A 15,062-nucleotide genomic window follows, 5' to 3' on the forward strand; every position below is an offset into this window, starting at 1 on the left:
CCATTCCCTCCCTGAAGCAGTCCCTGTTAGCCAGCCCCCCATCCTCCGCTAACAGCTCCCTGTTAGCAGCCTCCCCAAATTCCTCCTTACAGCTCCCTGTTACAGCCCCCCATTCCCTCCCTACAGCTCCCTGTTACAGCCCCCCATTCCCTCCCTACAGCTCCCTGTTACAGACCCCCATATCTGCCTTCCCCCATTTCCCAACCCCAAAGGCACAACATCCCCTACCCACACATCTGTATGTTTGCCCTTACTTAAGATGGCCGCTGTAACCAGTCCGGACGCGCCAACAATTAGGCGGGAACATTTCTGCGCCTCAGTTCTGGGAAGGCACATCCGGTCTGTTCCGGAAGTGACGTCTTTTCGCTCTGCATTTTTTCTCTCGCTGTCGCGTTTTTGTTGTCGTGTTCTCTCTGCTCCTCAAGGTAAGTCCGTATCATGGGTAGCAGGGGCCTGGGAAACCCTGTGTAATTACTGGGGGGCAGGGGCCTGGGAAACCCTGTGTAATTACTGGGGGCAGGGGCCTGGGAAACCCTGTGTAATTACTGGGGGGCAGGGGCCTGGGAAACCCTGTGTAATTACTGGGGGGCAGGGGCCTGGGAAACCCTGTGTAATTACTGGGGGGCAGGGGCCTGGGAAACCCTGTGTAATTACTTGGGGAGCAGGGGCCTGGGAAACCCTGTGTAATTAATAGATAATGGGGGGAGCAGGGGCCTGGGAAACCCTGTGTAATAGATAATAATGGGGGGGCAGGGACCTGGGAAACCCTGTGTAGTAGATAATGGGGGGCAGGGGCCAGGGAAACCCTGTGTAATTGAAAATAATGGGGGGGGCAGGGGCCTGGGAAACCCTGTGTAATAGATAATAATGGGGGTCTGGGAAACCCTGTGTAATTGAAAATAATGGGGGAGCAGGGACCTGGGAAACCCTGTGTACTAGATAATGGGGGTGCAGGGGCCTGGGAAACCCTGTGTAGTAGATAATGGGGGTGCAGGGGCCAGGGAAACCCTGTGTAATTGAAAATAATGGGGGGGCAGGGGCCTGGGAAACCCTGTGTAATAGATAATAATGGGGGTCTGGGAAACCCTGTGTAATTGAAAATAATGGGGGAGCAGGGGCCTGGGAAACCCTGTGTAGTAGATAATGGGGGTGCAGGGGCCTGGGAAACCCTGTGTAGTAGATAATGGGGGTGCAGGGGCCAGGGAAACCCTGTGTAGTAGATAATGGGGGTGCAGGGGCCTGGGAAACCCTGTGTAGTAGATAATGGGGGTGCAGGGGCCAGGGAAACACTGTGTAGTAGATAATGGGGGTGCAGGGGCCTGGGAAACCCTGTGTAGTAGATAATGGGGGTGCAGGGGCCAGGGAAACACTGTGTCATTGAAAATAATGGGGGGGCAGGGGCCAGGGAAACCCTGTGTAATTGAAAATAATGGGGGGGGCAGGGGCCTGGGAAACCCTGTGTAGTAGATAATGGGGGTGCAGGGGCCTGGGAAACCCTGTGTAATAGATAATGGGGGAGCAGGGGCCAGGGAAACCCTGTGTAGTAGATAATGGGGGTGCAGGGGCCAGGGAAACCCTGTGTAATTGAAAATAATGGGGGTCTGGGAAACCCTGTGTAATTGAAAATAATGGGGGAGCAGGGGCCTGGGAAACCCTGTGTAATAGATAATGGGGGGCAGGGACCTGGGAAACCCTGTGTAGTAGATAATGGGGGTGCAGGGGCCTGGGAAACCCTGTGTTAGTAGATAATGGGGGTGCAGGGGCCAGGGAAACACTGTGTAGTAGATAATGGGGGTGGCAGGGGCCAGGGAAACCCTGTGTAGTAGATAATGGGGGTGCAGGGGCCAGGGAAACACTGTGTAGTAGATAATGGGGGTGCAGGGGCCTGGGAAACCCTGTGTAGTAGATAATGGGGGTGCAGGGGCCAGGGAAACACTGTGTCATTGAAAATAATGGGGGGGGCAGGGGCCAGGGAAACCCTGTGTAATTGAAAATAATGGGGGAGCAGGGGCCTGGGAAACCCTGTGTAATAGATAATGGGGGGCAGGGACCTGGGAAACCCTGTGTAGTAGATAATGGGGGTGCAGGGGCCAGGGAAACACTGTGTAGTAGATAATGGGGGTGCAGGGGCCTGGGAAACCCTGTGTAGTAGATAATGGGGGTGCAGGGGCCAGGGAAACACTGTGTCATTGAAAATAATGGGGGTGCAGGGGCCAGGGAAACCCTGTGTAATTGAAAATAATGGGGGGCAGGGACCTGGGAAACCCTGTGTAGTAGATAATGGGGGTGCAGGGGCCTGGGAAACCCTGTGTAGTAGATAATGGGGGTGCAGGGGCCAGGGAAACACTGTGTAGTAGATAATGGGGGTGCAGGGGCCTGGGAAACCCTGTGTAGTAGATAATGGGGGTGCAGGGGCCAGGGAAACACTGTGTAGTAGATAATGGGGGTGCAGGGGCCAGGGAAACACTGTGTAGTAGATAATGGGGGTGCAGGGGCCTGGGAAACCCTGTGTAGTAGATAATGGGGGTGCAGGGGCCAGGGAAACACTGTGTCATTGAAAATAATGGGGGGGCAGGGGCCAGGGAAACCCTGTGTAATTGATAATAATGGGGGCTGGGAAACCCTGTGTAATTGATAATAATGGGGGGGCAGGGGCCTGGGAAACCCTGTGTAATTGATAATAATGGGGGGCAGGGGCCTGGGAAACCCTGTGTAATTGATAATAATGGTAGAGCAGGGGCCTGGGAAACCCTGTGTAATTACTAGAGCTTGCCCGTTTCAGTCCAGCTTTCTGCCCCCAATGGCCGACAGTGATGACGAATACGATCGCAGGAGGAGGGACAAGTTCCGGCGGGAGAGAAGCGACTATGACCGATCCAGGGAAAGGGAGGAGAGGAGGAGGGACGACTGGAGCGACCGGTAAGGCTGACCCGACGTGCGGGGCCCATGGGGGAATGGCTCGGCCGCACAGTTACTAGCAGCCATTTGGGGCATCTCTTTGGAAACAAAATCTTATTGGTTGCTGGGGGCTTTTAGACTAACGCTCCTTCCCACCTTGCCCCTCTAGAGAATGGGATCGTGGGAGAGAGAGGCGGAGCCGCGGAGAGTACAGAGACTATGAAAGCAGGAGCCGCAGAGAGAGGTTTTCCCCCCAACGGCACGATCTCAGCCCCCCCCAGAAACGCATGAGAAGAGACTGGTGAGTGTCGGGGGCATTATTATAGCCTTCACTATAGGGCAAGGAGCTGTGGGATAGGGCCTGTCCATCCCTCTCTCCTGCCCCAACCGGATGTCTCTCGGGGATGTCTCATAAATGGGCTGGAACCTGCCAACATGGTCGGTAGGGAACAAGCGGCCAGTCTTGCCCAATGCTTTGCCATGGTTACATACTGAAAGCTAATTTACAGGGGCAGTTCAACTTAACTTTCAGTATGCTATCAAATGGCCAGTTCTAAGCAACTTTTCAATTGGTCTTCATTATTGATTCCCTTTTCTCTGTAATAATAAAACAGTACCTGTACTTGATCCCAACTAAGATATAATTACCCCTTATTGGGGCAGAACAGCCCTATTGGGTTTATTTCATGGTTAAATGATTCCCTTTTCTCTGTAATAATAAAACAGTACCTGTACTTGATCCCAACTAAGATATAATTACCCCTTATTGGGCCAGAACAGCCCTATTGGGTTTATTTAATGGTTAAATGATTCCCTTTTCTCTGTAATAATAAAACAGTACCTGTACTTGATCCCAACTAAGATATAATTACCCCTTATTGGGCCAGAACAGCCCTATTGGGTTTATTTACTGGTTAAATGATTCCCTTTTCTCTGTAATAATAAAACAGTACCTGTACTTGATCCCAACTAAGATATAATTACCCCTTATTGGGGCAGAACAGCCCTATTGGGTTTATTTCATGGTTAAATGATTCCCTTTTCTCTGTAATAATAAAACAGTACCTGTACTTGATCCCAACTAAGATATAATTACCCCTTATTGGGGCAGAACAGCCCTATTGGGTTTATTTCATGGTTAAATGATTCCCTTTTCTCTGTAATAATAAAACAGTACCTGTACTTGATCCCAACTAAGATATAATTACCCCTTATTGGGGGCAGAACAGCCCCTATTGGGTTTATTTCATGGTTAAATGATTCCCTTTTCTCTGTAATAATAAAACAGTACCTGTACTTGATCCCAACTAAGATATAATTACCCCTTATTGGGGGCAGAACAGCCCTATTGGGTTTATTTCATGGTTAAATGATTCCCTCTTCTCTGTAATAATAAAACAGTACCTGTACTTGATCCCAACTAAGATATAATTACCCCTTATTGGGGGCAGAACAGCCCTATTGGGTTTATTTCATGGTTAAATGATTCCCTTTTCTCTGTAATAATAAAACAGTACCTGTACTTGATCCCAACTAAGATATAATTACCCCTTATTGGGGGCAGAACAGCCCTATTGGGTTTATTTCATGGTTAAATGATTCCCTCTTCTCTGTAATAATAAAACAGTACCTGTACTTGATCCCAACTAAGATATAATTACCCCTTATTGGGGGCAGAACAGTCCTATTGGGTTTATTCAGTATTTAAATACTTTTTAGCAGACTTAAGTTACCCAGAACACCTGTAGTTATTTTCATTTATCAGTTTGAATGAAATCAGTTTTTCATTCAAACCACTCCCTGGTAACTAAGGTAATTTGGATCCTAGCAACTGAAACTCCAAGCTGGAGAGCTGCTGCACAAAAACTGAAATAATTACAAAACTACAAATAATAACAAATGAAGACCAATTACAAATGATCTCAGAATATCTCTCTACATCCTACTAAAAGTTAACTCATCGGTGCACAACCCGTTTAAGATGAAATCTTTTTGCTCCAGGGATGACCATGGCTCGGACCCATACCACAGTGGCTATGATATGCCCTACTCCAGTGCAGCCGGCGGCCCGGGGTATGGTCCCCCCCAGCCTTGGGGACATCCAGAAATACACGTTATGCAGCATCATGGCATTCCTATCCAGGCCAGGTAACTGACCCAGTTGGTTAGGGGCTTATACATGGATGTGTTTTGGGGAGGAGTTACTAATGACATCTTCTCTCCTCCTCCAGACTTGGGAACTTGCACGAGGTGGATCTGGGGACCCCGGCCCCCATTATGAAGACCTTTAAAGAGTTCCTGCTCTCCCTGGAAGACTCGGTGGATGAGACGGAGGCGGTAAAGCGCTACAACGATTACAAGATTGATTTCCGGCGGCAGCAGATGCAGGAGTTCTTCCTCGCGCACAAAGATGAGGAGTGGTACGTAGCGCTCCCTTATACCCCTCTTCCTCCTCTTCTTGCCTCTGTCTGCACTCTCTTGCCTTATTCCCACTCTCCTGTGCAACGTTAGCCTTAAAGGGGTTGTTGAGCTTTCAATTAACTTTCAGTACGACATAGACATTCATAGTCTGAGACAATTTGCAATTGGTCTTCATTTTTTATTTTTTGTGGATTTTCAGTTAATTCACTTCAGCTCTGTAGTTTGGTATTTTAGCAGCTATCTGGTTGCTAGGGTCTTGTCTACCTTAGTAACCAGGCAGTGGTTAGAATGAGAGACTGAAATATGAATAGGAGAGGGACTGAATATAAAGATAAGGGCGAAGACACGTGGTGCGATTGGTCGCCACGACTTATTGTGCCGGTTTACTGCTGTAGAGTAACACGCCAGATGCTGCAACTGATCGTATTTAGTTTACATTGGTCCCATTACTTTTGAAAGAAAAAAAAAAGTTGCAGCGACTAATTGCCCTGTGTGCCTTTGACCCTAAGGAATAGGCAGTAACAATAGAACTGGAGCCTCGCAGAGCAAAAATGTTTGGGGGTCAGTGACCCCCATTTGAAAGCTGGAATGATATAGAGGAGGAAGGCAAATATTTCGAAAACTGTAGCAAATAAATAATGAAGACCAGCTGCAAAGTTGCCAAGAATAGGACATTCTATATAACGTACTGAAAGTTAATTTAAAGCTGAACCCGCCCCTTTCAACATATTACAGTCCATTACAGTTCCGCCAATGAAGGAACCGCGCAGGTAGCAGTAAAAAAGAAAAAAAAAACCCAGGGTAAAAGTCTTGCTGTTCAGCAGCTCTCCAGTTTGGAATTTCAGCAGCTATTTGGTTGCTAGGGTCTTGTTTACCTTAGCAACCAGGCAGTGGCGTGAATTTGAGACTGGGATATTAATAAAAGAGGGACTAAATAGAAAAACAAGGAATTTAAAGTAACAATAAAAATAACATCATAGCCTCATAGAGCAATAGTTTTTTTTCAGCTAACTGGGTCAGTGACCCCAGTAGGAAAGCTTGGAGAGATTTAGACGAAGTAATAATTAAAAGAAAAAACAACTAACATAATGAAGACCAATAGCAAAGTTGCTAGGAATAGTACATTCTTTAACATACCAAAAGTTATCTTAAAGGTGAACCCACCCCTTTAATAAGGGCCATAATATCTGCTGCTTTATTCTCCAATTTGTTAGTGTGAGTGCTGCGTCTGATAGTAGCCCAGTAGTATTTGGCTACTCCCACCCTCTGGGAACGAGCCACAAGCCATTGCCTATAATACCATGTTTGTATAGAGCGCAACATGGAGCCCGTTGGGAGGGCTACTTAAATGTGGGTTGGTTACCTTTAAGTTAACCTTTAGTATGTTATAGATTGGTGCATCCCTACTTCTGCCTCTCTCCAGCTTTCAAATGGGGGGTCACCCACCCCGGCAGCCAATAACTATTGCTCTGTGAGGCCTTCCCTGTTCATATACCAGCTTCTCATTCAAGCCACTCCCTGGTTGCTAAGGTAACTTAGGCCCTAGCAACCAGATAGCTGCACAACTGCAGACCAAAAACTGAAATAATGATAAATGAAGACCAATTGCAAATTGTTTCAGAATATTACTCTGTACATCCTGCTAAAAGTTAACAGCCCCTTTAAACTAACCCCCAGTGTTCTAGAACAGGATTCTGCTCATGTGACTGTTCCAGACAGTCAGGTTTTCATTTGTTGCTATGATGGTTACCAACCTGGCAGTTTCCCTGGTAACCACTATTGGTCTCTCCTCCCTGCCGGCTTTTTCCCTTCCTTTTCTCTTCCCTCATCCATCCCTCTGACGTGCAACTCCCAGCACCCTTTCCTAGCTGTAGGAGCTCCTGTGTATATCAAATAAAGCTGTAATTGTATTTATGTATATTTGTATTTTTTTTTTTTTGTTTTCTTTCTACTTAACCAAAACTGCACTTTTCTCCTTCTCTGAAGCCGCTCGAGTTTAAGGAATCCTCCTCCTGCCGCCAACATGTTTTTTTTTTCGTTTTTATTTTTCTGTTCGTGATTTTTTTTTTTTTTTTCCGGTGTCAGTGAGTCAGGTGTTTTTTATTTTCATTAGCTTTCCAATGTTCTAGGGCCTAGCTAGTCAGCGCGCTCTCAGGGAAACACCACTCTGGTTTATAAACATCCCCCGAAACCTAAAATAGAACCCTGTGGAAATTGGTGAAACTATAAAGTTATTGTTCCAAGTCTCTTGCTCAGTGTGGACCAGGTAACCTATTTGGTGGTTAAGTCTGTTTTTTTATTTTTATGTTGTGGGGAGGGGGGTTGCGCTTGGGACTGCGACATTGGCGACTTCTGCTTGACTTATGGTTATACAGAAGAGTCTTGCTGGTTATTGGCTTAATCTTCACCTCTGCGCCTGTGATCAACATAAACCCAAATATGCAGCATTAGTCCCACCTAGAACCCTTTATTCTGCAGAAAGCTTTACCTGCCTGAGTAACAGCCCTAGAAGCTCCCTGTGTTTGTTTAAGATAGCAGCTACCATTTTAGCTTGCTCTCAGTAGCTTCCTGCTGCAGCTCTGGCTGCTGGTAGCTCAGATTACACACTGATGGGAGGGGGAGAGAGAAGCAAAGTGAGCAGACTGGTGCCGGTGCCTTGGATTTTTCTGAGAGCAGGAAGCCTGACACAGAAGAACATGTGACACAAAAGGAAATAAGAAATCCTGTGTTTCTTTTGATAGAGGACTCTCTACTAGAGGTTCTGTATGGGTCCATGTTGAATACAGGTGTATAGTGCCTCCCCCAGGCGTAAGTGGGCAGATTGTAGGTGCAGTATGAGGGTTTAGCTTATTGTGCAAAGAACACTCTGTATTATCTCTGTATTGGAGATGGAGCTGCTGTGTTTGCAGACAGGTACTTTGCTAGGTACGTCCTCCCCGGTTAAGCAAGAGAAACCCAGCAGTTTCATTAGAAAGGTGGGGAGGGGTTTATAGGATATTCTCCTAACGGGGATATGGGGGGGCAGTGGGAACTGTGCTCTGTTGCTTTTTCATGTTGTTCCTATGTCGATACAAGCTTGTAATTTTATTGTTCTCCATTTTGCCTCCTCATTCTTCCCCCCCCCCCCCCCCCCCTCCACTTGCACCTTTTCCTTTCCCCCCCAAGGTTCCGCTCCAAGTATCACCCAGATGAAGTGGGAAAGCATAAACAGGAATCCCAGGCTGCTCTGCGCAACCGGCTCAGTGCATTCATGTACCTCATGGAAAACAGCTGGTTAAATGAGGTGCAACTGGACATCGCTCAGTCTACAGCCATCATCAAGGTGTTGGACGCAGGTAGGGATGGGCCCACCTTTATGTGCTCCTCTCAGGCCTGTGCGCCCCCCAAGCTGACACTCGTGTGCCCCCTTTCTAACAGCCGTCATAAAGATGGAGGGGGGAACGGAAATCGACCTCAAGATTCTAGATGAGGAGGAGGAAGAGGCAAAGAGAGAGGCTGCAAAGAAAGAGGAAGCACGAGCGACCGAAGCTGAGAAGAAGGTGACGGAGGAGAAGGAACCCCCAGCCAAGGTGAGAGGCAGATGAACCCATAAGGGCAGGGGCCCGGGGTGGCAAATGTGTGAAAGGTTTGTGGGCTCATTCCATTTTGTTTGTAGCCTGAAAAAGACAAAGAAGCTGAAACTGAAGAGAAACCTGTAAAACCCGAGGAGGAGGAGGAAGAGAAGAAGGTAGAAAAGGAAGAGCCAGAGAGGGAAACGAGAAAGGTACAGATATAGGGAGGGAGGCGCTGGGTGTGCATGGGTAGCCTCAGTGCTTTATTCAGCTGTGTTGCCCCCTCAGCCTGGCACCAGGAAGCGCAAGAGAAGTGGCGACAGTGACGATGGGAGTGACTCTGAGTCCGACACTGAGACAGCAAGTCCTAAGCCAAAGGCGGAAACTCCCAGCCAGAACGGTCGGGGTAAGTGGGGATTTCTGTCATTTTGTCTCTTGGCCTAGAAGGAGCCTCTCTGCCTTACAGAACAGAGGTGCGGGCAACTGCCAAGTTACCCCCAGGGTGACTCTGGGGCAACGGGTGCAAATGTTTTTGCTTGCCAACAAATACTAACAATACGGCCTTATTGGTTTCCAGCCGAGGATACTCCGAAAAAGGAGGAAGAAACCGAAAAGCAGAAAGAGAAGCAGAAAGAAGACCCAGTGAAACCGCGGCCGCTGCACAAAACCTGCTCCATCTTTATGAGGAACATTCCTCCCAACATTTCCAAAGCAGAGATCACTGCGGTAAGAATCTACATGCCCACAGAGACTGACCCAGGGATGTCTGTTCTGTCAGACTGTCACTTATTGCTGTTACTGCCCCTGCCAGGCTGTCTCCCAATCACTGCTGCCTTACTCTGCCCTTGCCGGGCTTTCTCCCAGTCACTGCTGCCTTACTCTGCCCTTGCCGGGCTTTCTCCCAGTCACTGCTGCCTTACTCTGCCCTTGCCGGGCTTTCTCCCAGTCACTGCTGCCTTACTCTGCCCCTGCCGGGCTGTCTCCCAATCACTTGCTGCCTTACTCTGCCCCTGCCGGGCTGTCTCCCAATCACTTGCTGCCTTACTCTGCCCCTGCCGGGCTGTCTCCCAATCACTGCTGCCTTACTCTGCCCCTGCTGGGATGACCCAGTGCAAGGAAATACCATTAATGCCAACTGTGGTGCCATCGCAATGTCGCAATTCTCTGCTCCTTTACTTCCCCTTTAGCCATATGTGGTTCTTCCCAGTAGTGATTAATTCCCTTTAATGACAGCACTTTGTTTTTGGCTTTGCAGCTGTGCAAGAGGTATCCTGGCTTCATGAGGGTTGCGCTGTCTGAGCCCCAACCAGAGAGAAGGTGAGTTCTGTTGTGTTTGTATAGTACTGCAAATATACTGTTTCCCACAGCCCGGAGACAAAGCATTCCAGCACTAAATAACTTTTTTTTTTTTTTTTTTAGTTATTTTACTTTTTGTTTAGAAGCTCTACAGTTTGGCGTTTTAGCAGGTATCTGGTTGCTAGGGTCCAAATTACCTTAGCGACCAGATAGCAGTTTGAATGAAAGGATTGCAAAGGAATAGGAGAAGGCCTGAATAGAAAAACAAGTTATATATAGTAACGATAAAACTGTAGCCTCACAGAGCAGTAGTTTATTGGCTGCCGGGGTCAGTGACCCCCATTTGAAAGCTAAAAAAAGTTAGAAGTAAACGGCAAATAGATTAAGAATTATAAAAAATAATGAAGACCAATTGATAAGTTGCTTAGAAAAGGCAAGTCTATAACATACTTAATAATAAATGCAGGAATTCCCATCATTGCTGCACACGGATTAAATGTGAGTCTCTTCCCTTACGGCAGGTTTCTTCGGAAAGCATACGTGACGTTCGATCGCAGCGTCAACATCAAGGAGATCTGCTGGAGCGTGCAGAATATCCGGGTATGTACCTTGCCCCGCGGGCTGCCTGCCATTGGCCGTACGGTCCTCCCCCTCTTATCCCATTGCCTTATTTCTCTCCCCAGCTCCGTGAGTGTGAACTGAGTCCCGGGGTGAACAGAGACCTGACCTATCGAGTGCGGAATATAAACGGCATAACCATGCACCGCCCCATTGTGCGCAATGATATCAAGCTGGCAGCAAGGCTGATCCACGCTCTGGATGAGAGAGCTCTGCTGTGGGAGGGGGAGCAGGGGGACCAGGTGAGACACACATTCGAGTTTCATTGGGTTTGAGAAGTCACAGGTTTAACCCCTACATTAGACCCCCACTCCATGCACATAAGGATATAGATAGATATAGAGAGAGAACTGTATAGACAAATCTACACATACCTATATAGTCCTATTCTTTTAGGGCTTTGGGGTGCTCGGTTGGACAGGGGACTTAGGGCTTTGGGGTGCTCGGTTGGACTGGAACTGAGGGCTTTGGGGTGCTCGGTTGGACTGGAACTGAGGGCTTTGGGGTGCTCGGTTGGACGGGGACTGAGGGCTTTGGGGTGCTCTGTTCTAACCTCTGTGCCTCTTGCTTTGCTCCATCATATTCAGATGGTTTCAGCCCAGAATCCCATTCTGAAGAACATCACAGACTACCTTATTGATGAAGTGAACGCAGAGGAAGAAGAGCTCTTATTTAGTGCGGGAAGGACCCCTGAAACAGAGACCCCCAAGGAAGGGAACCCCACAGAGATCAGCGTGGAGCGGGACGAAAAGCTTATCAAGGTACTGCCATTTGTCCCAGCGCCGTGTAGCTGTGTGTATTGGGCTGGTACTGCCTCCACGGTGTGTATAGATGTGTCATGTACAGTGCAGGCACGGGACCTGTTATCCAGAATGCTCGGCACCTGGGGCTTTCCTGATAAGAGATCTTTCCATAATATAGATGTCCAATGATTTAAGCTTACTAAATTTATAAAAAAAAATTTCCCCCTACTTAGGTGCTGGATAAACTCCTATTTTACCTTCGTATTGTCCATTCTGTTGATTATTATAACACATGCGAGTACCCCAATGAGGATGAGATGCCAACGCGGTGTGGAATGATGCACGTGCGCGGCCCCCTGCCCCCCAACCGCGTGTCACATGGTGAAGGTACAGACCCCAGATATAGACTCTGCTCAGTGCTTCTTGTCTTGTAGTCTTAGTACTTACCTGTATTGCACAGGGGGGAGGTATTCGGAGAGGGAAGGTGGGTATCGGTGGAGAGATACTCGGTACCGTTATACAGAGAGGGGAGAAATACTCGGTACCATTATACAGAGAGGGGAGTGATATTCAGTACCGTTATACAGAGAGGGGAGAGATACTCAGTAGCGTTATACAGAGAGGGGAGGGATACTCAGTAGCATTATACAGAGAGGAGAGGGGAGATACTCAGTACCGTTATACAGAGAGGGGAGGGATACTCAGTAGCATTATACAGAGAGGAGAGGGGAGATACTCAGTACTGTTATACAGAGAGGGGAGATGACTTTTCTCACTTGTGGGCCTCCCCCTGGCAGTGGCCGAGTGGCAGAAGACCTTTGAGGAGAAGTTGTCGCCCCTGTTTGCGGTTCGGGAGACCCTGTCTGAGGAGGAGGCAGTGAAGATGGGGAAGAAGGACCCAGAACAGGAAGTGGAGAAGTTTGTGACGGCCAACACCCAGGAGCTGGGCAAGGAGAAGTGGCTGTGCCCCCTCAGCGGCAAGAAATTCAAGGTGCGTAGATTATTTCAGTGATAGGACGACTGGGCCGGGGGCTCCTGTTATGGGTCCGGGGCAATGGATCGTGGGGCATTTAGGGGGAAACCCACTGGAACTAATTGCCCCTTTGCCCCTAGGGACCGGAGTTTGTGCGCAAGCATATCTTCAACAAACATGGCGAGAAGATTGAGGAGGTGAAGAAGGAGGTGGCGTTCTTCAACAACTACCTGATCGACAGCAAGCGCCCCGCCCTCCCCGAGGTCAAACCCTTGCAGCCGCCAGTTGGTACAGCCGGGCAAGGTAAGTGCAGGCAGGTGAAACCACTGTATCCGTAGCTTCCCTCTGTCTCACCCCCTCACTGTGCTCTTTGTCTCTCTCCTTCAGCATTGGCCGCTGGGCTGCTGTACCCCCACCAGGGACCCCAAGCCCTCCTACCTTACGCCCAGCCGCGGCCCCCTGTGCTGGGATATGCAGGTGAGTAGCCCTAGCAGCCATAGTCTGCCGTACTGGTAGGAATGATAGGCAAATGCTAGTATGATGTAGTGAGTGATATTCAAAGACAATTTGCAGTTGGTCTTCATTTTTTATTTGTAGTTTTTTTTTAGTTAACTTTTTGTTCAGCAGCTCTGCAGTTTGGCGTTTCAGCAGCTATCTGGTTGCTAAGATCCAAATTACCTTAGCAACCAGGGAGTGGTTTGGAAGAGAGACTGGTATATGAATAAGAGAGGGGGTGAATAGAAGAAGTTACAAAAAGTAACAATTACAATAAAACTGGAGCCTCACAGAGCAGTAGGTTTTTGGCTGCTGGGGTCAGTGACCCCCATTTAAAAACTGCAAAGAGTTGGAAGGCGAAAAAATAAATAAATATAACAAATAAATAATGAAGACCAATTGAAAAGTTGCTTATAATTGGGCGTTCTATGACATACTAAAACTTAATTTAACTGAATGTCCAACTAAGCAGCTGATCAGCCAGTTCTGCTTATTGCCTGTAGGTGGCGCCCAGCTCATAGTTATACATAGTTCTACTAGAGCTTGGCCTGACCTGCAGCCTCTGAGATGCCAACTCGGCAGCCTACTGGGCTGGGTCGGGCACCAATCCTGCCTTTGGGTCTAACTGTGCTTCTCCCTATAGGCGCGCCTCAGTTCCCTCCTACTCCCTACGGGGCTGGACGTGGAAATTACGACGCTTTTAGGGGCCAAGGGATGTACCCTGGAAAACCACGTAACAGGTTAGCGTTGTCTCTGCCTTCCTCCATTCTGCCTACGTGTCTGTCTGTGCCTTCACACTCTTCCTCTCCTCCCCGCAGGATGATCAGGGGGGACCCACGTGCCATCATTGAATACCGAGATCTGGATGCCCCCGATGATGTGGAGTTCTTTTAAATGCCCCGCCTTCTATTTTAGCCGCCTCCCTTTGTTGCACTTTCCCACTGCCGACCGTGCCCGCGCCATGCCAGTCCCTACGCCCCTCCCAAGGTTTATTTTGTAGCCGGTTACAGGACCTCTCAGCTGCGGCTGAACTTGGTAACGTTGGTCTTTTTGTTTAATAAACAGATGAACTCACTGCTGTGAGCAGCTTTTTAGCTCGGGTCTGAGATTATTTCTGGGTCGCGGCTGCTGTGTAAGAACCTGCCCGATGCGCTCGGGTTAAATGGTAGGGGGGGTGCACAGTAATTTTTAACCCTTCCCGGTCCTAGTTATTTGGATTCGGTTCAGGGGTTCGTCAGTGCATCCCTAGTAGCAATGAAGGAGGAACCTGATTTTACTATAAGGATTTACTATAGGAGGAGGAGTGGGGTCCTCTGGCTCCCATTGTGCATTGCCAACAGTTATACTTTCATTCATTCTTAGTTCTAGGCCAGTTGCCCTGGGCAGCACGGTATCCTTAGTAGTGATGTGCGGGGGTCAGCCTGGGACCCTTCAGTTCTGCCTCTCGCCTGCAACCCACTTCTGGGTCTATTCATAGGCACGTGCCTGCCCCCTCAGTGGTGTCATAGGTGGGGCAGGTTGGGGTCTATAAATAGACGTAAAGCTTGCGGGGGGGGGAATTGGCAGGTTTTGGTTGACCAATAGTCAACCCACCCATCACTAGTCCTTGGGTATGAAAACTTGGATCAGCTCTTTTGCTGTTTGGTATATGACATATGTCTGTTTCCTGAACCCGTGCCCCTTGGCAGAAGGTTCCGTTCCATCATCACCTTGCGTGTGATGTGTGGGGGCACAGAGTGTGCGCCCGTATGTGTCTGTCCCCGACGATCCATCAAAGAGATGGTACAGGAGGCGCCCGATGGAATTGGGCAGAGTCGCCTTTCTGTAATAAAGCCGTAGCTGTCAGATGCCCGTTTCCTGATGCGAGACTCCCCCGGGGGGTAATTATGAGTTGGGGAGAGGGCACTCCTGTTATTGTGCTGGAATGGAGGCAGGAATCGGTTATATCACCCCGGCAGCAATGTTATTAAACCAGTCGCATGTGTATCTGCCGGAAGCTTCTCTCTCTGCAGGATTTCTCTAGTCGGCCCTCCTGTCAGTGCAGAACGTATGGGGTTAAGTCATCCT

General features: G+C 48.6%; 1 protein-coding gene across 3 annotated transcripts; it reads left to right on the forward strand.

Moving 5' to 3' along the window:
• Nucleotides 1-316: 316 nt before the first annotated feature.
• On the forward strand, nucleotides 317-14,089 carry srrt (serrate, RNA effector molecule). 3 transcript variants are annotated; one of them, NM_001375276.1, is given in 21 exon segments: nucleotides 2,781-2,919; nucleotides 3,068-3,199; nucleotides 4,900-5,046; nucleotides 5,130-5,318; nucleotides 8,485-8,654; nucleotides 8,737-8,888; nucleotides 8,975-9,082; nucleotides 9,159-9,276; nucleotides 9,448-9,596; nucleotides 10,126-10,187; nucleotides 10,688-10,766; nucleotides 10,850-11,026; nucleotides 11,372-11,545; nucleotides 11,761-11,914; nucleotides 12,325-12,518; nucleotides 12,641-12,717; nucleotides 12,720-12,743; nucleotides 12,745-12,803; nucleotides 12,888-12,977; nucleotides 13,639-13,735; nucleotides 13,814-14,089. In NM_001375276.1, coding segments are annotated over 21 exon segments (2,547 nt in total). In that variant the 5' UTR covers nucleotides 2,781-2,800; the 3' UTR covers nucleotides 13,890-14,089.
• Nucleotides 14,090-15,062: the final 973 nt, after the last annotated feature.

Source organism: Xenopus tropicalis, chromosome 3, assembly GCF_000004195.4.
Source record: "Xenopus tropicalis strain Nigerian chromosome 3, UCB_Xtro_10.0, whole genome shotgun sequence".
NCBI classification, from domain to species: Eukaryota; Metazoa; Chordata; class Amphibia; order Anura; family Pipidae; genus Xenopus; species Xenopus tropicalis.